The sequence below is a fragment of the Cryptomeria japonica genome, chromosome 6, assembly GCF_030272615.1.
Source record: "Cryptomeria japonica chromosome 6, Sugi_1.0, whole genome shotgun sequence".
Classification (NCBI taxonomy): Eukaryota; Viridiplantae; Streptophyta; class Pinopsida; order Cupressales; family Cupressaceae; genus Cryptomeria; species Cryptomeria japonica.
Genome location: NC_081410.1, coordinates 397,647,219 through 397,674,432, shown reverse-complemented (window position 1 = coordinate 397,674,432; position 27,214 = coordinate 397,647,219). Strand labels below are relative to the sequence as shown.

The window sequence follows — 27,214 nt, the reverse complement described above, 5'->3', positions numbered from 1 at the left end:
CCAAATTTAGCGGAGTTTAGTTTGTATGTACATGTTTAGATCTATAAACACCTTCATATCCATAATTATAGAAGTTACTTTTGTAGTCACATAAGTGAATGAAATCATCATATAATTTTAGAAGTCACATACCATAATTGTTTTGATATAGTTCTAACTTCTATATTAAGCTTTTAATTTTAGGTACTAGTAATATATCACAATCAAATCCATTTCTTCTTTATTAGTGTTTAACTACAAACTTGTTATTTTTTATTCTATTATCAAATGCAATTAAATGTATATTTCTAATCCCAACTTTTAAAATAAATAAATAAATAATTTATTTATTATTGATCTACTAAATATTTATTATAAGTGATTTATTATCTTATGAATAGAAATTATAACTATTTTACCTTGGTAAAAGTTGCGCCCACCATAATTTCTGAATAATATCCGTGATACTAAAGGGAAAAGGATCAAGGTCTAAATTTGATAGTTGTTCTCTATCAAACAAATTTCTTGTGATGATCATCTATTTGAAGTTGTCTTTCAAATATTGAAGTCCACCTCATTTTAGAGAAAACATCACTCACATGTGTATATATAATTTACTTAAATATCTTCTTTCAAATTATATAACCTTTTAAAATTCTTTTAAATTTTTATTATATTTTATAATTAAATCACTAAATACAACCCTAAAACCATCAAATTTAACGCTTATGCGAAAAATAAAATAAAACGATTCAACATGAAAGAGAAGTTCTTTCGAATATAAATTGCAAATAGAAAAGAAAGTGACGAATTGAATTCACCATTAGCGAATTAAATGTAAGTCCATATTATGCGACCACAGAGTCTTCGCAAGCGGGGGTTACAATAACCACGAAAAGAACACTAAACTCATGTTAAAAATAGAAATTTATTGTTTTATGAGAGAACGGTAAGCAAGCATGTATGTTTACACTACCATATAGACTTCGAGGACAGTTAAGAAATGGAGAGAGAATGCTTTTAGGAAGATGTGTTAAAATATCTTCTAATTTCTTGGTTCTATAAGAGACTATATTTTCCTAAAGTCCACATTTTAAAAATGTCAATAAAACCTGAATGCAAAGACCAGAATCTCAACATCCTTTTTCCTTTTCCTACAAAGGAATTGTTGGAGGTCAATACTTCCAAAATTATAATATTCAAGTCTGAAAACAGCTCTTTCTAATTTGACTTGGATAAGAGGAAAAACTTTTGTTCGTATATTCAGGTCGCTCCATTGAAGGACTAAATTGAAGCTGCGAGAAAAATATCAGATGAGTTGTTGAGAAACACGGATTGCCACTACAGGTCCTCCATCTCCTGCTTTCATCATATGGTATCGAACGTGAATACCTGCAATTGTTAGCACTTAATGTTAGAAAGCTAACACACATAACATATATCTTTATCCCAAAAGTCAGAATAATATTTACATACCTTCGTTATCTTGTAAATTTGTGCTTACTGCAGTCGCATGTAAGGATATTTTCACCTTGGGTTCCCACTCTCCTGGTTTGCCCGTCCAAGATTTCAAATCCAGCAGTTCTAAATGTATGTTACAATTTGAACTTTCAATGCCTTAATGATCAATGTAATGTTAAGCTACTCTGTTTCTATTTGCATAGTTTGTTGTTTTCTTATTTTCAGGAAGTTCTCACCTGATGTAGAATTCGTTTCGATGAGCATAGCGTCAAAAATTCCTGCCATAGCTGCAGAGCAGTTTCTTTGAACTATATGCGAGCCCATTTCTCTATACTCCCAGCTTCCTTCTTTGTATTCTTTATGAAGAAACAGCTCGAGATGTCGGATGTCTAGGGTTTGCATTGTGCCTGCATTATTTATTATCATTGAATATAATAGTTCTCATCCGGTTCTACAAAGCCGGTTTTTTAAACTTATGCGTAATTAAAAGAGAAGAAGAATGATTTCACCTTCACAAGTTTTAAGATTGCAGACAGGACAGCGCACCAGTTGAAGATCTAAGGATTGAAAAATTTATCGAATAAGCGCTTAATTTTAATTGAATTTAGAGTGTTTTCAACCACGAAGGATTTCTAGGTAAATGCTACAAAGTTTGTTGCGGCTTACCTGAGATCCATATTCCTTTTTTCACGTTCGATATGAGGCCTGAACCAGTCGGGAGATTAAATTTGTTGTTCGAAAACGAGCTTACAACTTCGGAAAGTTTGTCAGTGACAAGTACCATGCCCGATTCGAAGCACAATGCTCCGATTCTCATCCAATCTGCACGTCGCAACAGATAGACATACGCATATTTATAAAGAAATAATTGATTGATAACTCAAGTCCATTTCTTTTAAAATTTATCAAACAAAGCTCTTCTTTTTTGTTGCAAATACTCACCGATATGCTTTTCGACCTGACGAAAGCTGTACGAATGGCTTCCGTCTGTACATTTTGGAGCAAAAGGCATACATTTAGTAGAAATAATTGCGTTACTTGTTTCGAATGCGAATATTATGAAGTTACAGAGAAGATTGAGCCAGCGCTTACTAAAGGCCGAAATGTAAAGATCCTTCCAGCTAAAATTAAGAGGTTCTCGTGGTGGAGGGACTCGCAGATCACGAAGACAGATTGATTTCCAAATGCTGCTGTCCATCATTAACTCATAGAAGCGTCTGCTCGTCGCTGCTAAACTTACAACACCTTTTGCGTCGAGGAATCGAGAAATCGCCGTCCAAATATCATCGTTATGCCTGTCGTAGTTTAAAGAAACACTTACTAACAGCCGCAATATCTTGTCTACAAATATCAACGACATACTAGAAATTTTCGTTTCCACAGTTAAACTGCTCAGTTTTTACAACTGAAACGGAAATTTAAAAAAACATATAACAGTGTCTGGTCTTTAAATAAGAATATTATTCATGACGAAATGACAAATACAAGTTTCTAAGAAAATTATAATATTGATGTAAAAGACGAATATGATATGGCATAATTTTAAATTCCTTTTCAACGAATTCAGATATCGTTCGAAAACGATTAAAATAGGCCAGGATCGAGTTGATAGGAGCGCACTCACTGTCGACGAATCGGAAAAAAGCTTTTACAGCGTCTTGCATTGATGAAATTCAAAGATAAATTTGTTCGTAAAGTCACTAGGGAAAAGCTAAAAAGCATACAGATGTTTAGATTTCGCCGTAGTTCTAAATTTTATATACTTTTTTTAACTTTCATGGTGAAAAGAGAACTCGAGAGCTTCAAAGTTAAGTTCAGTTTCTTTCTGGTAACTTTAACATTTTGATCTCAGGGATTTAAACTTGTAGATCTTGTAGATCGTCAGAAACTAAGTCGCATGATGATTGTGAGCGATTAACTTATAACTAATGTAGATGAAAAATATTAAAGATTTCAAAATTATAAAAATATTTGAGCAGTTCAACTTCAAATGTTCAATTTGCGAGGCGGAGGGAGAAGGAATTCAGTATTTGATCTCAGCTTTATGCTTTGGATTTGTTATGGAGATTAAAAAAGGAAAAATAAACAAAGGTCAGAGGTTCGAACTCCGATACTGTCATCGCAAATTCTTAAGAATGACAAGATATTAAAAATGGAGTTACGGCGACAAGCCAGAAGGCGATTAAATTACCATGCGAAAAGCGAGTGTGCTGGACGAGCCTTTGAAATGCTCTTGGTAATTGCTTTACGACAAGGCCGAGGAGGAGGAGAACAAATTACTTGCTTCTTTGCAGATCTCCTCATATTTTTCTGCTGGAATTGCAGGTATATATGCCAATTCAACAATTTGCAGAAAAAAATTATGCGGAGATCCGAGATTCTTTGTTATCGCAGGATGAGAATGGCCCTCTGGGGGGCTGATTTATATAGCACAAACAAGAGGTTGTACTCACTGTTGGCTAGCTCGTTTGGTAGAAAATTAAATTGTTTGGGATCACAAAATGAATTTAGCCTAACGAGAATGCTGGTCTTGAGGTAAATTATTTCATTTTAAATTGTAGTAATTACAAGTAGGCAATTGTTAATGGGGTTACTTTATAGTAAATAGAAAAATGTGCTACTAAAAGGGTCAATACTTGAAGGATTTGTAACTCTGCCTCATGCACGTGGAATAAGAAATTCCAAGGTATACGAGTGGCTGGCAAGAAAGCCAATCGTCATGCTCATGACGTAATGGTAAATTTACATATTCATGTTTTTTATTAATTAGATTTTTATTTATTTTAAGTAACAAATGGTATTATTTTCTTTGAAGTTGGATTTATTTTCTTAATCTTTATTTATATTTATAGACATATATTCCATAAATTTATCTATGTTTTAACATCTTTACGCATCTCATATAGTCACCATTTATTATATGATACATGTTGAGATATTTATTCTTCACTTAGATTTCATTTTTTGTCATTTGGGTTATTTCTTTTGACTCAAAATTCATCATTAAATCTTGAAAATTAAAATTCAAGTTTGATTGATTCTTGTCTATTTTATTAGCCATTAACTAACACATATTTATATAATTTATTACTATGTCCTAGTATTTAAAGGCATTCAATTACACTCATTATTTTCTTCACTATACATTTAATATCATTTGTATTTATAGGAGGAGCACGCTAAGAATATTTTGATTGGAATACTTAAATAAAATCTAATTTTAAATCATGCCACTCTAGAGCTTTTGTAGAGATAAATTTTATTGTCTTCAATCTTTTTACATTGTTTTTAGGGGCTGACCGTGGAGACCATCTTCCCTAGCATAGCCAACAACCTTCTAAAGGTACTTCTAAATATTTATAGTCTTCAAAGTAGACCGCAAGAAATATAGATAGAGGTGAATCAGGTTAGCCAAAGTGAAACAAAACATATTGAGAAAGACCATATCCATGTTGCAAAGGATGAATCTACCGATATGAGCAAAACCTAGAGGCATAAAATCAACTTGAGATAAAGCTCATAGGTATTTCATAAGATATGAGTTATACTAACATAGAGATATCCTTTCCTTGACCTATGATATTAACATTTAGAATAATCACCAACATCACACATCTTCAATCATCAATTTGAGTACCACTATCTAACTAACATTTAATTTAACATTAATTATTGAATCTAGGACCCCAAGTTATTTTATTCTTATATATACATTTCATTTTATCAACCTAGATTGAGTTAGTGAAAGTTTATATTTAGGATTTTTTAAATTTTTTATGAGCTCGATCTTGTTTTTCACTCAGTATAGTTTGACCTTAGGGTTATACCTTCACTAACTTTAAGATTTCATATATGATATATACTAATGGTTTTATCTAATTTTTAGATATCTTATGATTTAGATACATACATGCTCACTATAACTTAATTAAGGTGTTGGATTACATAGTGATATGTGTGTCCTTTGTCTCACTTATCCACACCCTAGGATATTCTAAGTTATATATCCTCTTCAAAAATATTTCTCATTATCTTATTCATACATCTTTATTTAAATTTTAATAGGTTCTTAACTTTTATTACAAATCATCCCTATGTTATTAATATTATTATGTCACATTTTCATAAGGCTAACCATATGTCAAATTCTATGAAGATTTTATTATATTATGTCTCATATTTTCCTACCTTCATAGAGTTGAATATTTCACATACATTACTATTGATGTACATTTATGTCATTTATCCATGACCTTCATGATGATCTTATGGCTTATGATAGTGATGAACATCATCCTAGCAAAGATTTATCATATTTTAATGATGTATCTAGTATGATGCTAATATTTGATATCACACCTATGCATGATATTAGTAAATCTTATGAATGTGCTTTGAATATCTACCTTATTTTTTAATTCATGAATTTTTTTTACATCTCATATTGATAATATGGCCACTCATGATACAATGCATTATCTTAACCTGCATGTGATGATGATTGCACTTTCACTAACACCTAGTGATATGCTTTTTGATTTTGGATTACCTATCTATGGTGATTATCCTAGTAATAAAATCCATGATGATGTAGCATCATAAATTGCATCCTTATGCAATTTATTGCTCAACTAGGCCCTATTTTAGCATGTATGGCCTCCCACTTCTAGTCATGTCCATCTCAACTCAATTCCACATGTCATTCTGACTTCTCCCTCCCAATTTGGACCTTAGGTCCAAATTTGGGGCCACATTGTAGGGAGCATGGTGGCTAGGGTGATCTGCTCTTGACAATAGGCCAATTAGGGTGCCATGCTTCTGAGTATTTGGGCCCAAATTCAAATCACATAATGGTTAGCATTGTTAAGTGGGAAATATTTTCCCATGTTGGCCTACTTTGAGTTTTGCACCCCAAAATGATTGGGAGAGAAGTAAAGTATCCTCCCTAATTTTAGGAAGGGATTTCATGAATTACGAACTAAGCACAAGAGGAGAACTATAGGCAATCCAATTCAAGCATCCAAGGCATTTCATCCTACCACATTCTTCATTGTGGCAACCTTCAACAACCTCCATGCATGCATGTATTTTGTGATGTCCTTTTAGGTATTTTGTAGAGTCATGCTATTAAATCATTTGTAATCACCTTCAAAGAAGTATTTGCATCATGGGTGTGTGCACCAAGATGGTGTGCAAAAAAATGGACACACCCCAAAAAAAACATGAAAAAACACAAAACGCATACGGGGTATTTCAAATTAAAAAAACCCCGTATGCGTTTAGGCTTGTTTTGTCGAGCCTAACCGAAGCTAAACCGCATACGGGGTTTAAAATATACTAACCACATACACGGTTTAGAAACTAAAATCTTGTACGCAGTTTAGAAATTAAAAACCTCATACGCGGTTTTAGTTTGTAAACCACGTATGCATTTGTCTATCAATAAAATTTAAATTACTAATATGGACTTGTATGCAATTCGTTTAGCATTCCATTAGGGTTTTCGACATGATATATACATAAAATATAACATTTAAGTATAAGAAAGATAAAAGACAAAGATAAATACTTTAAGTTATAATTTATGTATATATTGTCAGGATATTTGAGAGTGGTTCCAAGTCTCTAAGGGTTATAATGCAGACTCTAGTTTTTTGAGTATTCTTATAAATTTCAGACAGTCAAATTTCAATAATCAACATGCTCATATCAACATTATCTCTCTCGTATCTTCCCCACATTCCCTCTCTCTTTTCCTTAACCCCTACCTTTTTGTCTCTTAGGCCTCTCACTCTCTACTTTATTCCCTCTCTTAGGTATCTCTCCCTCTCTCAAATAACTCTCTCTCACTCTCTCCCCCCTCTCTTTGGTCTCTCTCTCTCTCTCTCTCTCTCTCTCTCCTCTCTCTCTCTCTCTCTCTCTCTCTCTCTCTCCCATTCTCTCCCTCTCCCTCTCCCTCCCCCTCCCTTTCTCTTCATTTGTCAAGTATTTCTTTCCTTATAAATCTCTTTCTCTCTCCCCCTCTCACTCCATTTCCCTTTCTCTCAAGTCCCTCTCCTTCTCTCTATCAAGTATTTGGCTATCAACCTTTATCTATCTATCTCTCCCCTCTCTTTTATCAACTCTCTCTCTCTCTCTCTCTCTCTCTCTCTCTCTCTCTCACACACACACACACACACACACACACACACACACACACACACACACACACATTCTTTCTCTCTTAAGTCTCTCTCCCTCTCTGCCTCCATCTCTCTATCTCACTCTCCTCCTCTGTCAAGTGTATCTCTTTCCCACTCTTTCCCTACCTCCCTCCCTCCCTTTCTCTTTTTCACTTAAGTCTCTCTCTCTCTCTGAAGTCTCTCCCTGTCATCCTTTATCTCTCTATCTCACTCTCCCCTTCTCTCAGCTCTCTCTCTCTCTCTCTCTCTCTCTCTCTCTCTCTCTCTCTCTCTCTCTCTCTCTCTCTCTCTCTCTCTCTCTCTCTCTCTCTCTCTCTCTCTCTCTCTCACTCACACTCACACACACACACACACACACACACACACACACACACACATTAACTCTCTTTCCCACTCTCTCCTTCTCTCTGAACCTCTCTCTCTAGTCTCTTGTACTCTCCTTCCATCCCTTCTCTCACTCATACTCTCTCTATCTCTCACCCTCTCTTTTTCTCTCTCTCACCTTCCCTCCCCTCCACCTCTTAGGTCTCTCTTTCTCTCTCTCTCTCTCTCTCTCTCTCTCTCTCTCTCTCTCTCTCTCTCTCTCTCTCTCTCTCTCTCTCCCCTTCTTTGTGTTTCTCTCTATCTCTATCTCTCCCTCTATTTCCCTCTTTCCCTCTCTCTCTCTCTCCCTCTCTCTCTCCCCCTCCCTTTCACTTTCTCTATCCCCCCCCCTCTCTCTCTCACATTTATCTCTTGTCTCTATCTCTCTATCTCACTCTCCTCTCTTAGGTGTATCTCTCTCCCATTCCATCTCTCTCCTCCCCTTCCCTCCCTCTCTAGGGTCATATGGTATTCTTAGGGGTTATATGGTATCCTAGGGATCCATGCATGTGTCCTAAGGGGTCATATAGTGTCCTAATGGATCATAGGACACCACATGACCCATAACAACACATAAGGGGTTATATGGAGTCCTAAGGGGTCATAAGACACCATATGACCCCTTAGCACACCATACAACCTATAAGAACACTAAATGGTGTCCTAAAGGGGTCATAAAACACCATATGACTTATAAGGACACCAGATGACCCCATAACCAATACCATATAGAGTCCTAAGGGGTGATATGGTGTCTTAAGGGGTCGTAGGAGACCATATGACCTCTTAGGAAACCATACAAACCCCTAATAACACCATATGGAGTCCTAAGGGCTCATATGGTGTCCCTAGGGGTCATAGGACACCATACGACCACCATATGGTGTCCTAAAGGGTCATATGGTATCCTAAGGGGTCATAGGACACCATATGACCCCTTAGGACACAATATGACCCCTAACGACACCTAAGGGGTTATATGGTCTTAGGATACCATATAATGTCTTAGCACACCATAGGATTTATAATGACACTCAATAGTGTCCTAAGGGGTCATAGAACACCATATGACTTTTTAGGACACCATATGGTGGTTGTTATGGGTCATATGGTGTCCTAAGGGGTCATATGGCATCCTATGACCCCTTAGGACATCATCATGGTGTCATTATGGGTTGTATGGTGTCTTAATGGGTCATATCATGTTCTAAGGGGGTCATAGGACACTATATGAGCTCTTAGGAAACAATATAACCCCTTAAGACACCTAAGGGTCATATGGTGTCCTAAGGGGTCATAAGACACCATATGACCCCTTAGGACACCACACGACCCATAAAAACACCATATAGAGTTCTAAGGGATCATATGGTGTCCTAAGGGGTCATAAAAACACCATATGACCCCTTAGGACACCATATGGACCCATAACAACACCTAAGGGGGTCATAGGACCACCATATGACCCCTTAGCACACCGTAACGACCCATAACGACATGAAATGGTGTCCTAAGGGGTCATAAAACACCATATGACCTCTTTGGTCACCATACGACCCATAACGACATCATATGGAGTCCTAAAGGGTCATATGGTTGTCCTAAGGGGTTGTAGGAGGACTATATGACCCTAACGATACATAAGGGGTCATATGGTGTCAGAAGGGGTCATAGGAAACCATATGACCCATAACAACACCATTATGGTGTCCTAAGGGGTCTATAGCCTCCTAAGGAATCATAAAACACCATATGGACCCCTTAGGACACCCATACAAACACATAAGGACACCATATAATGACACCAAATGGTGTCCTATGGTTTCATAAGGGGTCGTATGGTGTCATAAGGGGTCATAAAACATCATATGACCTCTTAGGAAACCATACGACCCATAACAACACCATATGGAATCCTAAGGGGTCATATGGTGTTCTAAGGGGGTCGTAAGACACCATATGACCCTTAACGATACCACATGGTGTCCTAAGGGGTCATAGGACCCCTTATGACCTATTAGGATACCATACAACACATAACAATGCCAATATGGTGTCATAAGCGGTCATATGGTGTCCTTAGGGGTCATAGGACACCATATGACCCCCTTAGGACACAATATGACCCCTGACAACACTTAAGGGGTCATATGGTATCCTAAGGGATCATAGAACACCATATGACCCCTTAGGACACAATACAACCAATAACAACACCATATGGTGTCCTAAGGGGTCATATGGTGTCCTTGAGGGGATCGTAGGACACCATATGACCCCCCTTAGGACACCATATGGTCTCTATATCTTTCCCTCTCTCTTTTTACCTCTCTCCCTCCCAACCCCCTACTCCCTCTCACCCTCTATCTCTATCTCTCTCACTTCCCTTCTCTTATGTCCTCTCTCCTCTCTCTCATTATCTCACTCTCTCTCTCTCTCTTTTTCTCTCTCTCTCTCTCCATCTCTCCCTATCCCTCCCTTTTCTCTTTCTCTATCTCTCTTTCCTTCTCTCATAGGTGTCTCTCTCTCCCATTCTTTCCATTCTCTCCCTCCCTCCCGATCTCTCTCTCTCTCTCTTCCCTCTCTCCCTCTCCACCCTCCCCCTCTCTCCCTCCCACTCACTTTCTCTCTCTCTCTCTCTCTCTCTCTCCTCTCTCTCTCTCTCTCCTCTCTCTCTCTCTCTCTCTCTCCTCTCTCTACTCTCTCTCTCTCTCTCTCTCTCTCTCTCTCTCTCTCTTTTTCCCTCTTTTCCTCTCTCCCTCCCCCATCCTCTATCTTCCCTCCCCCTCTCTCCCTCCCATTATTTCCCTCTATACCCTTCTCCCCCTTTATCTCTCTATCTCTCTCTCCCTCTACCAGGTCTCTCTCTCTCCCCCCCTCTCTCTTAGGTCTCTCTCTTTCCTATTCTCTTCATCTTTCCCTCTCTCCCTCCCCCATCCTCTCTCTTCCCTCTACCTCTCTCTTTCCCATTATTTCCCCCCCTCTCTAAAGTGTCTCTCTCTCTCTCTCACATTCTTTCCCTCTCTCCCTCTCTCTCTTTCTCTCTAAAGTCTCTCTCTTTCCCTCTAGCACCTTTATTTTCTCTCTTATTCCCTTTCTCTCTCTCTCTCTCTCTCTCTCTCTCTCTCTCTCAAGTATCTCTCCCTCTCACCTTCTCTTTCCCTCTCTCCCTCCATCCTCTCTCTTCCCTCTCCTTCTCTCCCTCTCAAGCCTAACCTAAGAGAGAGAGATAGAGAATAAGTGTGAGGAAGGAAGGGATGGAAAATGAGTATGAGACTAGAGAAAGAGACCAGGTGAGAGAGGGGTGGAGTAAGGGAAGGGTTGAAAGAGAGGTTGATGGAAAGATAAGAAGAGACTAGAGATAGAGAGAGCTCATGTGAGAGAAAGGGAGGGAGGAAGGGAGGGGTTGATAGAGAGTTGAAGTGAGAGAGATGGAGGGAGGGGTTGAGAGAAGGAGAGGGGGAGAGAGAGAGGGAGGGATGAAGGTAGGGCTCTCTACTTTTGTCTTTCTCACTTCATCCCTCCTTCCTTCCCTATCTATTTTTCTTTATCTCACACTCTTAAAAATCCCTCTCCTTCTCTCTACCTACCACTCTTTTCATCCCTCACTACTTTTAACTCCCATAAATCTCTACATCCTTCCCTTCATACTCTCTCTCTCTCTCTCTAAATATCACCTCCACTTCTATCTATCTAACCTATCTATATCTCTCTCTCCTTCTCTTTGCACCTCTCTCTCTATCTATCTAGGTATTTAGATAAATATTTTAAGGGGGGAGTGCAAAAAGGTAGGTAGATTATGTAGATAATAAGAGCTTAGTGATTACTTAAATTTGATTATGTTTGAGAAATTATTAAATCTAAAGCTTGAGGAGAGAGGTAAAGAGAGGATGAGAGAGATAGGAAAATAGATAGTTCTAGAGTTTAGGGGAGACAAATAGTGTGAGATGGAGAGATAGCAAGTGAATGATGATACAGGCCTACTAATTATTGAAATTTGACTATTTGAAAAATTATAGGATCTCCTAAAATCTAGAATCTGCATTATGACTCCTAGAGATGTGAAACCACTCTCAAAAATCCTGACAATATATACATAAAATATAACTTAAAATATAAGAAAGGTAAAAGACAAAAAGAAATGCCACTTATACTTTCAGGTCTATTGGGTTTCACCATCACACCACCATCGTAGCTCATCACAGGACCATCATAGCCAGTGACCGGCATGCGTTAGCTCATGATCGGTTCTCACCGACTCCGACTGGATTCATTAATCATCCTATGCATGCACTAGCCCTCCTCCAATTCTAGTTGGAGGGAGGGCCCTACTATTCTAAGGGAGTGAATTCCCTGGAAGGAAGGACACAGCTATAATCCCACCCCCCTGAGCTTTTATGCTGGTGATTCTGCCTTAGCTACTGTGCTTGCTTCTTTTGCTTCTGGATATATTCTATATTATGTATATATCCTATTGAAAAACCTAATAGAATGCTAAATGAATTGCATACAAGTCCACCTTAAACTAATCTAGCTTTATTAATTTGAACCTCGTAAGTGGTTTGTCTTCTTAAAACCCCATACGCGGTTTTGTTTATTAAAAGCCCATATGCACTTCATAATCAAAATACCCCGTATGTGGTTTTGTTTATTAAAACCGCATACACATTGAATATTCAAAATACCTCGTATGCTCTTTACTTTATTTAGGCTTGTGAATAGGCTTGGATGACAAAGTTGCGGGTTGGATGTTTGATTTCCCTCCATTTCCCTCCTTTTTGACGTGTTTTGTTTTATCAACTTGGTTTCTCGACTTTCCCATCATCAGGTTTACAATTCATCAACTAGGTATTTCTAAAATTTCCACCATATTTTCACCCATCTTCTAAGATTTCTAACCATATAATGTTTTTTAAATTTGAACAACAATAACATATTATTCTTAAATTTCTTTTAGCAATGTCTCCATAGTTCTCAGAGACATATGTGTACCATTTTTTTAATAACTTTTAATACACTTATCCAAATTTAAAACACTTTATATATTATTGTAGTGAACTTGATTCTTTACAATTTAAGTTTTTGTTTTGCATTTTCGATTGTTTTGGTGCAAGTTATGCTTCGCGCACGAATAGGTACTTGATTTTTCAAGATGTGCTCGATTCGAAAAAAAATAAAAAATACTCAACATAAAATTACAAAAAATTACACAACTTCTAGTGCTCACTCTTAACTATCTTTCTACCAAAGGATTTGTCTAACTATGACTTTTTTGATATATATGTCAGACACTATGTTATGTTTTTCAGAAAAAAATCAAGATCTATTTTTCGTGCATGAAGGATTTGACCCGCTTAATCCTATCCAATTTTGAAAAAAACTAGTAGTTTGGAAACTCGATTTTGAGTACTACAATCTTTGTTCTTTGAGTATCTTCATATCTTTAGTGGATGACTCTCAACTTTCTCCTCCAAGTTTAGGTTTACCTGATTTTAGAAAAAAAGTGTCCACTTACACCCCCCTTTTTGCACACCATCTTGGTGCACTTACCCTCATCAAGGTATAAGATACATTCATTCTTAGATCTAACCTCTGCTATATATCAACACACTTTCCTTTCATGTTCAATTCAATTCAATTTCATGGTTAATTCCAAAACCGGGGTTTGACTTAGGAAAACCCATTTCTACCCAACATTTTATCTCTTTTCTATGTGTAGGAATAGGTGACAAATCCACATAAATAGGTATAGAGCAAGAAGGTGTAGATCTACATCGTACAATTCATCAGAGCTGAAACTATCGGGAGTGGGTCGAGAAAATCGTTGTACTCTCAAGAGCGAGCCAAGAAAATCGCCATGCTCTAGGATCCTCTTCTACTTGAAATTTAGACTATGGGTTAGTTATAGTCTGCTTAGCTAGATCTTTTGGTTGAATTGGTTTGCTAGTTCACTGTGTCCCTGTGCACACAAAAAGGTCATCTTGTCACCCTATTTTACATCTTTATTCCTAATTTGTGAAGTCATCTTTCAAGTAACCCCATAGGGACTACTGAAATTACCTTGTGCCTAGGAACATCTTGGGCCAACTAGATCATTCTCCCTCTCAAAGTGATTAAAGAGGAAATAGGTCTTAAACTTCATAATTTTCCCATACAAGCTAGTGGACCCTATTTCCTCATATCACATTTTGGTGAGCCCAATGTGTCCTATACTTTCATCTTCTAATTTTCAAATCTGATTAGGGGTATTTCATAATGGAATTCATTAAATTTGATTATTTTCTATTTCACGTATAATTACTTTTCTTCTTAGTTACATTTATCAAAATCATGAGTTGGATAGTGGTTTCTTTCACTTCACATTACTTATTTTCATTCACAGTACTCTTGCATATGGCATCATTAGAATTTCAAAGATATTTCCTACTTGCAAATCATTTATCAAATCTTTTATCAATGTTGTATGTTGTTTTATGATGATATTCTTAATAAAATGCATAGCATATGTAGATCACATAAAAGATTTTGTACAAAATGATGATCTTAGAGATGGCATTAAGAAAAAGGTTAACACATGTACCTCTCCTAGGGCATCTTATGTTAATGAGGAAAGAGCCAATAATCCTATTAATGATCTCTCTAATCGATAGGAAACATTGAAGAGAAACATGACACTATCTTCTTCTCATATACATACTAATGAGTGCTCAAAAATAACATTTTTAATCATAATTTGTACTTAAAAAATTTATGTATTTTGTTAATTAATGTGCCTGGCGACAAACTATATGCATGCATTTCTACTTCTTTTTCTTTTATACTTTGTTGGTTAGAAGATATATATTAGACATGATATTTTGTGTTAAATGTATTACTTTTATGATTTTCAATGGAGAAACATGGCTGATATTTAGGATCTTTGTTGTTATATTTTATTTTATCTTTCTTGGATATGTTTTCAGATATGTTGAAAGTTATTTCAATACATGGAATCATGAAGCTTCTATCCAACAATGTGGAATGCTTGGTCACTCTTTTGATCGCTCCAGTTGGATGATGCAATAGTTCTCTCCAAGTCTACTTTCATCGACTGTTTTATGAAACATTTTGTTTTATTTGAAGCAATAAATGCATTGTAATCAAAGACATCAAGTCTTCTGTAGTTTAAGTTAGTAGTTGTTACTTATCTAGGTGGGTAACATAGCATTTGAATTTGAATATGGATACGCATATATATATATATCCTCTAGCTTTTAGCAGGAAGCTAGTTAGTTAGTTGGTTAGTAAGCCAGTCGTCAGATTAAGAGTCTCATTCTTTTCTAATTTCTAGAAACTTGTTTTACTCCCTTCTAGGATCCAATTGCAATGTAAATTCGAAGTTGATTTGAAATATTGACATTTAAGGATCCCACTAGAGGAAGAGAAAGACCCGCTCAACCAAAGTAAGGTGATCCTAAGTTGTTTCTTTGTTTCTATTTAGTTACAATATGTTTGTTTTTAGTTACATTCTTTTCTGCAAGTTCATGTTAATCAAAAATTAAATCATTTGTAATTTGTAACTTTAATTCATAGATCCTTTAAGTAGCTTTTAGAGATAGATTAATTTTCTTATGAATGTTTAGATTCACATTTTATCTAGCTCGGTTCAAATTTGTTAATCATTGAATTCTAGTTTTTTATTATATTAAGTAACAATGGTGATGTAAGTAGCGATTAGACAAAAGCTTTATTAAGATTATTCATGGAATTTAGTTTATTTCAAATTTTCTTTAGAATAGAATTTGAATTTGTGTTGTAGTTTAAATATACTCTTACTCTTAGCTAGATGATTTCATGAATTATTTTTAATTAAGTCCTATTTATATTGCACTAAAAAATCTTGAGTCTTTCTTAGAATAGATTTAGTACCTTGAGTTTCAGTCCCGCTAGAATATAAAAATACCTTTAACATAGAATTTGCTCCTGATGGAGCATGCCCGAAGTCCAAGTCATTGTTCTTAGTGAAAAATCCCCAACTTAAACACATCCTTATTTCATACACCTCTAAGACACACCTAGTTTGATAACAAGTTATTAAATGATGCGAGTTGTGACATCAACGACCTCCCCCATCACATACTTTAGGGCAAGGGGGTCAAGGTCAAAATGTTGGCAAATCAATCCCTCTAGATCCTCCTTATTCTCCTAGAACTTATCTTGATCATCAACATATTTTTAGGCAATATGATATGAAATTTATGCATGATCTATCTCCTAAAATGAATTTAAGAAAAGATGGAGCCTTAGATGATAAGGATCCTTCTTCCCAACCTACCAAAGAGGACATGAATAATGATGATATAAAGGAGGATTTCCCTACAAAGGACATTCCTTCTTCATCTACTTATCCCTTTGGTAATTCAACTTATCCTTACACAATAAATTTTAAGGAAATTCATGATCAAAGTCCCTCTCCTTCATAATTAAAAACATCCTATTAGGTTGGCTATGATATTGTTTCAAAACAAGGCTATAGAAGATAAGGACTTGGAAAAAAAGATCAAGGAATTAAGTTATCTATAAATCTTCCCTTATGATCTACTATACTAAAGCTTAAGGATGTCCTAATTCATCGGTAACTATGAATGATCTTTATAAGGTTCAAATGCTTAAGGAGTTGCAAGACATAAAAAGTATCATCCATCTAAACATTATTCTTCATCAAATAATCCTCCTCCTCCCTTAACAATCCTTTTACCACAAGAAAATTATCCTTCTTCTTCCACTAGTATATTGTTCCCTACATCACAAGAGACAAGACCTATCCATGTTAAAAATCAAGAACAATTAGCTACAATAATATTTTGGAGGTTGAAATATGACAAGAATGTTACTTTTCCTTTCATAAGATATGTCAATAATTATAAGAACAAAGATGGTGATGTGTATTATCTCTTTCATCATATTTATTCTCATTCTCTTAGAATTTGCAAAGCATTTAAATAATTTGCTCAAGACCAATATGATAAAGCTTTTATTACTCTCACAACTGATCTTATGATTTTTCTTGGTGAAAAGGTCATGCCTTAGCACTCCCCTTTTCTTGTTATATTGCTCCACATCATGTAATATTAGTAGTTTTCCTTTTAGGGGACTCTTTGTTTTTGCATGGTGTTATGCTTTCATTTTCAATCTTACTTTGTGAGTAACATAATATCTCCTTTTCCTTTACCTTCACACTTGGGGGGCAAGGATTCTATCTCTTATTCTCTCTAAGCATCCACTTTTTGCTTGGTTAGGTGATATTTTCTTATGATACAACACCATTTATTGTGTGGAATTATTTGTTTGCTCAAGGATTCACTTTTATGAAAGAGGTGTGTATCCTTGGGTATAACCTCTTCCTTTCTTGATGATGTATGTTTATTTTAAATAAATCCATCACTTGGAGCTAAAAAGTGTGTTATCCTTCATCAAGAATCTCTTTACACTTATTGTAAGATATATCACAATTATCTCTTCCTTTGCTCACAAGTGTTATGCCACTTTGGCTAGGGTTGCATGTACATTATTTTTAATGGATATCTCCTTGGTGATTGAAGGTGTGTATCCTTGTTCTTGTTTTCTTTAAGATGTCTCCATAGCTCTATATTTCCATATTAAGGAGGGGGGCATATATGTAGCCTCCTTGTGTATTATATAGAGGATTTCCTTGGAGACAATGCTTTCCTTGGTTATCCTTGGGATGGGTTGATTAGCATAAAATAACTTGCTAGACTATTCAACTCTCTCTTTGCACTGAGATCTCTTGGGTTGAGTGAAACTAGCATAACACAACTTGCTAGACTATTTTCTACTATTCCTTCCTCTCTCATGGATCATCTACCATAACACATCTAGCTAGCTTGTGGAATCTATGCTCTCCTTCTCTCTCTTGTATGATCTCACAACATACCTTTGCTAGTTGATTGGACCATGAAGTCTTGTCTCATCTTTCATGTGTGTTCTTGCTCTTATCAGGTGACCACTTGTTCTCTTTCAATAGCATTATGAGGGTGATATTAGTGGTTGAGACATTTTGATTATTGAGGCATCTTCAACTAGTTGACTTGGAGCCTTTTTTTAGTACTAACCCCTTTATTTCTATTTATTTTGTTTTCATTTGTCTATATTTTTGTTTGTTGCCTTGCATGTGGTTGTATGAGTTGAGATCCTTGGTTTGGGGGCTTGTTCCCTTGAACTTAGTGATGTCTTATCTCTTTCTAGGTGTGTCCAATGCCTCTCTCTCTTTCTCTTTCTTCTTCTTTATTGTATGTGTGTAGGCTCACACTCCTTCTAAAGTGGGGGCTAAGTGTAGCATCGTAAATTGCATCCCTATGCAATTTGTTGCTCAACTAGGCCATATTTTAACATATACAACCTCCTGCATCTATTTTTGTTCATATGAGCTCAATTCCACATGTCATTATGGCTTCTCCCTCCCATTTTCCCCCCCAAGTCCTAATTTGGGGCCACATTGGAGGGAGTATGGTACCTAGAGTGACCCACTCTTGGGAGCAGGTCAATGCACCATGCTCCCTAGTGTTTGAGATCAAATTCATATCACATAATGGTCAACATTGTTAGGTGGGAAATCATTTCCCATGTCGGCCTACTCTGATTTTTGCACCCCGAAATGCTTGTGAGAGGTATATAAGCAAGGTATGCTTCCTCATTTTAGGATGGGTTCTCATGAATCATGAACTAAGCACAAGAGGAGAACTATAAGAAATCCAATTCAAGCTTTCAAGACATTTCATCCCCATTTATGGTAACCTTCAACAACCTCCACACAAGCATGCCTTATGTGATGTGATAGCTTTGAAAATTGATTGCATGAAATTTTTAATTTTTGAGCTCAAGTATTGATTTTTAGGTTTTATTTGTATCCTCTGTGAATGAATTAAGGTCTAGGGTTTAGGGTTTTTCAAGATTTCTTACATTTTGTGAAGAAAGCCCTAACAATAATATATTATGTTGTTACTTTTTCCCACTTAAAGCCAAGGGTTGTTTACCATGGGCAGGGCCATTTCATTTCCTAAAGTGTTAAGTGATGGATAACTGGTTTATGAAAATTGATTTTTTCTAAATCGCAAAATTTCTTTATGACCGGTCTCCCTTTTAAATTTTTGTACATGCGCTTATATTTTCCCTAGGCCCAAAAGTCCTAAGTGTTCCGATTGCTAAAGACAAGATGGATCCAATGGTTTGTGCTTCCCCATGATCAAAGATGCAAGATTTTTAAAGACTGCGACACTGCAAGATTGTGCCACATGTTATTAGCAGAAACCGACAAATTGGCATTATAACTGGTTGAAGCATTGTGTTACTGGTTCTCGGGCAGTAAAGGTCAGTCTACTAACAGTCTTATCAATTTGCATGTGTTCAAAATGAATGGAGATGTTTTATCCCGAGGTAAAAGGTGCTTGATTTTTAATTCTGGAGGAGTTAACGAGGATTATACAAAGCGGTAAAGTTTGAATAGATTTGATGACTCCCATGTTCCCGTGATGGAAGTTGCAAGGAGTTTATGGACCACGGCATCACGAGATGATGCCACATGTCCTAGGGTGATCAAGAAGACCTACGGTGGGACCGCTGATGGAGTCTAGTCGAAGGATGATGTGGTGCTGATTGGTCATGATTTTGTGGGTCTGTTGGTAAAAATAGAAAGTCAAGTGCTGAGTCGGCAAACAATGACCATTATATTTTCCAAGCTGGGTGAGATCTATGGTTGAGTTTCAAATGAGAAATTAGGAGGGATTTTGGAGGCACCAGTTGTAGCCCACGAGAAAAAATGCAGAATGAATTGAATACAAACTTGTTGACTCAGGATTGATTAGATGGTCAAAGATGATAGCCCAGAGAAGTGAAAGGATTTGGATAAGCTTCTGGTTCAAGTGTGATGGATCACAAGTTCTCTGATGAATTCAGAGATTTTTCTAATGGCAGAGATCCTAAAGCAGAAGAATGTACAATCTTGGAAGAATAAAATCAGGATAAAATCACTCACATGAGATGAACCTTGACAGAAGAATACAATAGATGTGATATGCATGAATTATAGTGTCCATAACTAGTAGAGTAAATTAAGAATAGCAGAGTGATGATGTTTCACGAATAGGAACTACTTGGTAAAGTATTGTTCAACTATAAATACAACAAGCTGGTGATCAAATTAGTAGGAGAGTATGAAGCCTTTTCATTTTATGAATGCAGTTTTTCCTTCTGCAAAGGGAATGATGTCTGAGCAAGCTTGTAGATGGAGTTGAAATATACTCTGTGATACTAGATGGATTTTGTTAGAGTATTCGAGTATTTACTTGATTAATTAAACAATATTTGTTTAACTATTTAAGTTCCCTTTATCTCTTTTACACTTAAGCTAACTTTAGGTGCATAATAATTAATTCTTTTATTAATTATTATGTGCAAACCTAGGTTTTCCTTTTAGGTTTTCTTGACCTATTAAAGGTTGAGTTCTTTCTTTTCATTGTATGAAGAAGGATTATTATTGACAATATATTTTGGAGATTATTGACCTCTCATCTTTTGGAGCATATTTTTCCTGTGTTTTTGTTCCTTCTGTGATTTGCTTCCTCGCTTCTCCTTGTAACAAGTTTTTTATCTTGTAGAGATCATTTGGGCTCCTGTGGTGTTGTATTTTCTTAACTCCTATATGGTATTAGAGCTTTAGATCTGCAACTACCTGTTCTTGTTTTCAGAATTTTTGCATTGGAAGCAGATCTGGGGTTTCAAAAAAATTTATGCACCTAGGGATAGGTCTTTTATTTTTAGCACTTTGGGCCTAAGCAGACCTCACCATCATGCTTAGAAAGCCTAAAAACCCCTATGGTCATACAAAATTTGACCTATTTTGGTTCCTGAGCCTCTGGGAGTATTTTTTTCTCAAATCTAGGTCGTACGACCCTGACACGCAGTTCGAGAAAAAAATTTGAATTTTTTTTGCCTTTTTACGGCATGCAGGCCAGATTTTGATTTTAAAAAAAAAAATCAAAAGAAGAAAAAAAGGCAAAAATAGGGTTTGAATTTTTTTTTTTTTTTGCAAATTTTTTTTTTTTGGGGCAACCCCACGGTACGTAGGGTACTGTGGGGCCCCGTACCATGTTGCAGGCTTCCCCACTGCCCTGTCAAGCTAGGCCTTGCCTCTGGCCCCTGGCCCCCATCGGCGCTGGCCTCCATCCCCCTTCCAGCCCTAGGCCACAGGCCTCTTGCCGGCCTCGGCTCCCCGCCTCCGGCCGCTGCTAAAACTTCGGCCACCGCTATTGCAGCGCCGCCTGTACAGCTTGCTCCACGTGGCCTGACCTCCGCCCCCGACAGCCCCACTTCCTGCATCCCGCCGCTGCCACTGGTCTCCCTACTGGAGCTCCCCGCCGCCCTTTGCACTGCCGACCAGCTCTGTCGCCATGGCCCGCTCCGCCACCTGGCCCAGCTCCCGCGCTGCTGCCCGGCCACCTCGGCCCGCTGCTTTCGGAAATAGCCTCCCGGCCACTGAGCGCCATTGCCGGCAATTGAAGCTCCACCTAGCCACCACTGGAGCGCCACTAGTGCGCCGCTCACTGGCCACCTTCACCTGCCAGAGCCACCAGACTACCTTTTTTGCCTCTTTCAGGGGGGTTTTGGTTTTTTGGCCATATCTTGGGCATACGGAGTCATTTTTTCAAAAATGAATAGGCGTCGGAAAGATGGTTCCGAGCTGGACCTCATCATGTTGGTAATTGTTTCCAATTTTTCTGTTTGACTGTGTTTTTTTTCAGTCAAAGTGAGGTCTAGTTTTTGCACTCTGGGAGCCATAGAATGAGCATCCGACCTCCATTTTTCGAAAACTTTATATTTTTCAGAAAGCGTGTATTGTATACTTTCCAGGGGTGAACTCACAATAATGGTTCCCACTTTTTTGCCACTTTTGACACTGAGATGTACATTTTTAAAATAATCTTCAACTTCCGAGAACTATAACTTTTAAACTATTAAAAATTTGAATATGATGTAAATTAGTGATTTATAGCATTTTGTTTGTAGATTCTATATACATTTTTTTCAAATTTTTTTGAAAGATTTTTTAAAAAAAATTCCATCTCCCTCGAAAAGTAGTTTTTTACAACAAACTACATTTTTTAAGAGTGATGTGCCTTCCGTAACGCATAACTTTTTTTCTATAAATGATAAAAACTCAATTCTTTCAAATTTTGGTTTGTAACATCAATATCCAGGGCATGCATTTGGTTTTATAGTGATATGTTCAATATTTTTCATTTTATAAAGTTTTGAAGTCCGACTAGTCATAATTCAAACATAGGTTTACGTTTGAACACATAACTTGTTCTATATAAATCGAAATTCAATTTTTTTTTTTTTGTTAGAAAGAAGACATCAATACCAAGGGCATAGATATTTTTCAAAAATTTTTTGAATTAGTTTCTTATTTTTCCCAATGCATTGAACAGAGAAGTTCATGTTCGGTTAAAAACCAACTTTTAATAAAATTAAAAAATCAAGAACATAATAAATTCAAAATATAACAAAATTATATCCGTTGGAAAGCTTGTTTCGAGTACTACCATCTAATATTTTTGGGTTATGAAGATTATTTCATTCGTGTACTGAACCAGAGCTCCGAAGTCATTAATTCTTCAGAACTCTGAAATTTTTTGGGAGAAACTTCCAATTTTGGGGTTTCGATCGAACACATGTTCGATCAGATTGGGTTCGCTCGAACCAAAGTGGGTTCGAGCGAACCCCCATTGCTCAAACCCACAAGCTAAATTTTGGCACGCATTTTTTGGTAACTGCCATGTTCGAGCGAACCCAACAATTTTTAACTGTCGGCTTTCGTTCGAACACGGGCCGACGCATTTTTTGTTTTTTTTTTCATTTGTGGAATCGTATAAATATCTATAATTTTTTTTCGCTTTTTATCACTCAAATGATTAAAATAATTCGCACTTTTGGATGAGAGAAGATATTTGAAAATTATTTTGAAAGCGAATAATTTGAAGGTTTTTTGTAAAAGCATGGGGAACAAGAAGAGAAGGCAAAATAAGACTGCAAGGAATTATTCTCCCGAAACGGAAGAAAGATATCGAGAACAAAGAAGACAAAGATATCATGATGCAAGTATGTATTTTTAATTTTATTTCTATTTAATTTAATATGTATTACGTATCAATTAATTAGAATTCAATATTTTTTATCTAATATTTTTAATAGGATTAAAAATAATTTTGTTTTAATTGGAAAACATAATTAATTTGAGATAATACATGTGTATTTGCAAATTTCAATTTCCATCAACTTGCTTGTTGTGTAATTGCATTTTTCTCCTATATAATTAAGTTCATTTATAATAGATAAGACCTATTATGTCATAATTTTTAGGTTCTAAATTATATATATTGAATATTTAATCTACATGTACAAGTAATTTCATGTGATAGGTCCTTTAATATCACATAATATATTTGTCTTAAGGGTAGTTAAGCATATTAATTTTGTGAAATGTTTTTTCAAATGTGGTCATATTGATTTTAATAATAAGGCCTATTAGGACTATTACATTGATTATAGTTCTTAAATGTGACATAAATTTATAACAAAGAAGATATTTAATTTAATATGTATTACGTATCAATTAATTAGAATTCAATATTTTTTATCTAATATTTTTAATAGGATTAAAAATAATTTTGTTTTAATTGGAAAACATAATTAATTTGAGATAATACATGTGTATTTGCAAATTTCAATTTCCATCAACTTGCTTGTTGTGTAATTGCATTTTTCTCCTATTAAACATGTTGAATAATTTAGGTGAACTATTTATATTCAACTTCACGTACATGCAAAAACATTTCAGATTAGGAGGTCTATTATGCAATAATAGGTCTTAAATATACTCACATGTGACAAATTATAGTCCACTTACATTATGGTCCATAACAAATTAATATGAGGTCACCTAAGTTATCGTATGCATGCATCAAAATATTTGTACTTTTAATTTTCAAAATTGGAATTTCTAATTTATCAAAATTTTATTTTATGTGTTAAATTAGTGCTCAAAATTAGAGATTGAACTTTAATCCTAACCTGAGAACAAATTGAACTTTAAACCTAAACAAGTAATTTAATTAGAGTTATAACAATAAGGTCTTAAAAAAGTATTTAAATTTAATAAACCAAATTGAATGGGCTTTAATTTTAACATGTAAAGCTTTAAGCCAAATTCACCCCTATTCTTAATCCTAATTGAATAATCTCTGATTAATTCAAGAACCTTACACAAACTCTTAAATTATGTGCAGAACGGGCAAATGAACCTGTTGAAGAACACAATATAGTTGATGAACATAGGGAGGAGATTGTCCAAGTTGAACCAATGGAGACCTTTGAAGGAGAGGGGTCAGGCTCCTTACCTCCTACCACTGATATGGATGAGCATATTGTGGATCTAGCTAAACAGGTGAAGAGAAATATTTCTTATAAATATTTAGATCATTTACTTGAAATGGATGTGGATGAGTTGAAACGTCTCAGTGAAGAACCTAGACATACTAAAAGGAGGTCAATGAATAAAAGTGCAAAAGAAATAATGTCGCATTTCAACAATCTTGATACTACACTAGAAAAAGCTCAATTGTTATCAATTGTACTTACTCATAAAGACTTAATAGATCCAATGAAATTGTTGGGTATAGATACAACAAATCAAAAGAGGAAATATTCTCAGCTACAAAAATCTATTGTTGATAATGTTAAGAAAGGTTTGGTGAACATTGGTAAAAAATCTCGAAAACTAGATAAGACCATTTCAAGAAGAGTGATGTTGACATCTTTAGTAAATGAAAGATTGCCTCAAAAAAGACAAATCTCTTCACTGTCATCTGAGTTTGGTTTTAGTAGAAGGACAATATCTAAATATGTTAAAAGGAGAAAGATTTTGGATGATACTACCTCAGAAGGGAATTGGGCAATTATGTGTAGAGCTCCTCGTTTTGATAGAATTGAAGATGTTGTTAGGAACTTTGTGACAAGTTTTTGGAATGATAATACTCGCCCTTCATCAAATAGTAGAGATGTTATCAAGCAAAGGATTGGTCCTGATCGTTATGATCTCCATGTAAAACATTGGCTAGACACAACAAAACATGAATTGTATGTATTGTTTACTAAAACAAACCCTCATATAAAGATTGGACAAACCATTTTTGAACGGTTAAGGCCATATTATGTGAAGTTAAACAAAGTTTTCGAAACTTGTTGTTGTCGTTATCACATCGAATTTGACTTGTACTATCAGGTGTTTCGAAAGATTAGAGAAGATAATGATGGTTATGAAAATGCTCCTCCTAAACGAACAAGTCAATTCATAGCATCCATCTTATGTGATAAATCAGATGATAATGCAACCGGTCAAATAAATTGCATAAGAGGAATTTGTGGAACATGCGGGGACTTGGCTAAATTGCCTTTGAGAGATGAAGATACTGACATGAGGAAGATGGTAAATTGCAAGAGTTATAAGTACAAAAAAATTGAAACAAAATTTGGAAAGGAATCTACAAGACTAGATTATGTAGAAGAAGAAATACCTATTGGAACATTTATGGAAAATTTTCGTAAGTTGATAAAACCATACATATGCCATGGTTTTTTTGCCAAGTGGCAAGCAGAACAATTTAAAAGATTAAGAGACACTTTCCCACTTGGAACTATTTTATCTGTAGTTGACTTCGCAGAGAATTACTCTTTTGTGCATCAAAAAGAGATTCAATCAGAGTATTATTTTTCAAAGCAAATCACTATTTTCGTGCATGTGTGTTATCGACATGCATAGATGAATTTAGATGGTGTTGATAGTACATTTGAAAATCGTGTCATTAAGAAAGAGTACCACTTCTATATCAGTGATGATAAGGAGCATGACACACTTTTTGTACAACATTGCTTTAAGAAGTTTTTTGAATATTTGAAAGATAGAGGCATAACAATAGTTAAACATTTTGTTTGGTCTGATGGATGTGCGGCACAATTCAAATCTTCGAGGCCATTTTATGCACTATGTAGATATCATCGAAATGACAAAATACCACATGTTTGGAGTTTTTTTGAGAGTGGTCATGGAAAGGGTGAACATGATGGTGCAGGAGCTTGTATCAAACGTGCTATAAGAAAGCATCAAATAAAGTACACAGGAGAACGTATAGAAAATGCACATGATGTTGTTGAATGGTGTAAGAAACACTTTGAACAATCTAATTATCCTGGGGAATCATCATCAAGAACATATAAGCCCATTCCATATAGAGTGTTTTGGGAGATAACCGGTACGTGTTCTCTTTTAGTATTTTATTCTTTTTTTTTTTAATTTAACAACCTGATCTACATGTATGTATTCTTGTACACATGTACATTTTACAGATGTGGATAGAAAATCAATGCATGGATGCAAGAGTGTGGAGAGGACAAGATCTTTGCATTGTGTCATGAGTACAGATAATCGCCCATGGACATTATACACTAGAGATTATTCATGTTTTTGTTCTGAATGCATTTTCGAAAACTATGTTGATTGCAAGAACCAAGAGCTTGGATATGTTAGTGAATGGAAAATGGCGCCACTAGATGTTTCTGACACATACGAGGATTCAAATGAGGATGAAAACTTTGAAGACATTCCTTTGATTTCTGGTGATTACGATCATATTTCAGGATTGATTAAAAAAGGTATGTATGTACATGACATACACATGTAAACATTTCCTTAAAAATGACATATAACTTAGAATTTATTTAACTTGTGTCAAATTGCAGGAGATATTTTTGCAGTCATAGCAGAAGATGGAAATATAGAAGGTGTTAGTTATTATTTATTGCGTTGCACAGAAGAGAGAAAGAAGTTATCAAAATCTGAGATGAGTGATGGAATGTCATTTCCCACAGGTTTGAGTTCTGATTTGAATATGTACATACATACAAATCGCTTGTGTGAATTTTTTTAATTTCTCATGTTTCTTATATACATGTACATGCAGGATCAGTTGTAGTGCAAGGGACATATTTCAAACAAGTTAAAATTGTTCAACATGGGATTCATTTCACTGAATACCAAATTGATAACAAGGTATATCAGTATAGTCACTTGGTCATTGTTGTTGGCCTAATTCTTCAAACAGTTCCACGTCGAGGGC

The 27,214-nt window shown here is 35.8% G+C and overlaps 1 protein-coding gene across 3 annotated transcripts; it reads right to left on the bottom strand.

Moving 5' to 3' along the window:
* Window positions 1–891: 891 nt before the first annotated feature.
* Window positions 892–3,929, bottom strand: LOC131038322 (probable F-box protein At3g61730). 3 transcript variants are annotated; one of them, XM_057970704.2, is made up of 8 exons: window positions 3,632–3,929; window positions 2,533–2,735; window positions 2,383–2,427; window positions 2,107–2,262; window positions 1,950–1,997; window positions 1,677–1,847; window positions 1,456–1,527; window positions 892–1,371 (listed from the first exon to the last, which is right to left on the bottom strand). In XM_057970704.2, exons 1-8 carry the CDS (start codon window positions 3,742–3,744, stop codon window positions 1,289–1,291), a joined length of 891 nt encoding a protein of 296 aa, XP_057826687.2. In that variant the 5' UTR covers window positions 3,745–3,929; the 3' UTR covers window positions 892–1,288. The 3 variants fall into 3 exon arrangements, with proteins under 3 accessions (XP_057826687.2, XP_057826686.2, XP_057826685.2); XM_057970703.2 differs by having other exon boundaries at window positions 1,456–1,563; window positions 1,677–1,829; window positions 3,632–3,927; XM_057970702.2 differs by having other exon boundaries at window positions 1,456–1,563; window positions 3,632–3,923.
* Window positions 3,930–27,214: the final 23,285 nt, after the last annotated feature.

Excerpts from the sequence above, each read along its gene's own strand:
- LOC131038322 (XM_057970702.2), bottom strand. The coding sequence starts at position 3,744 with ATGAGGAGATCTGCAAAGAAGCAAGTAATTTGTTCTCCTCCTCCTCGG. Across the intron at positions 2,736-3,631 it reads GCACACTCGCTTTTCGCATG|GCATAACGATGATATTTGGA; the intron begins GTAATTTAATCG and ends AAACTACGACAG. Across the intron at positions 2,263-2,382 it reads TCAGGTCGAAAAGCATATCG|ATTGGATGAGAATCGGAGCA; the intron begins GTGAGTATTTGC and ends TGCGACGTGCAG.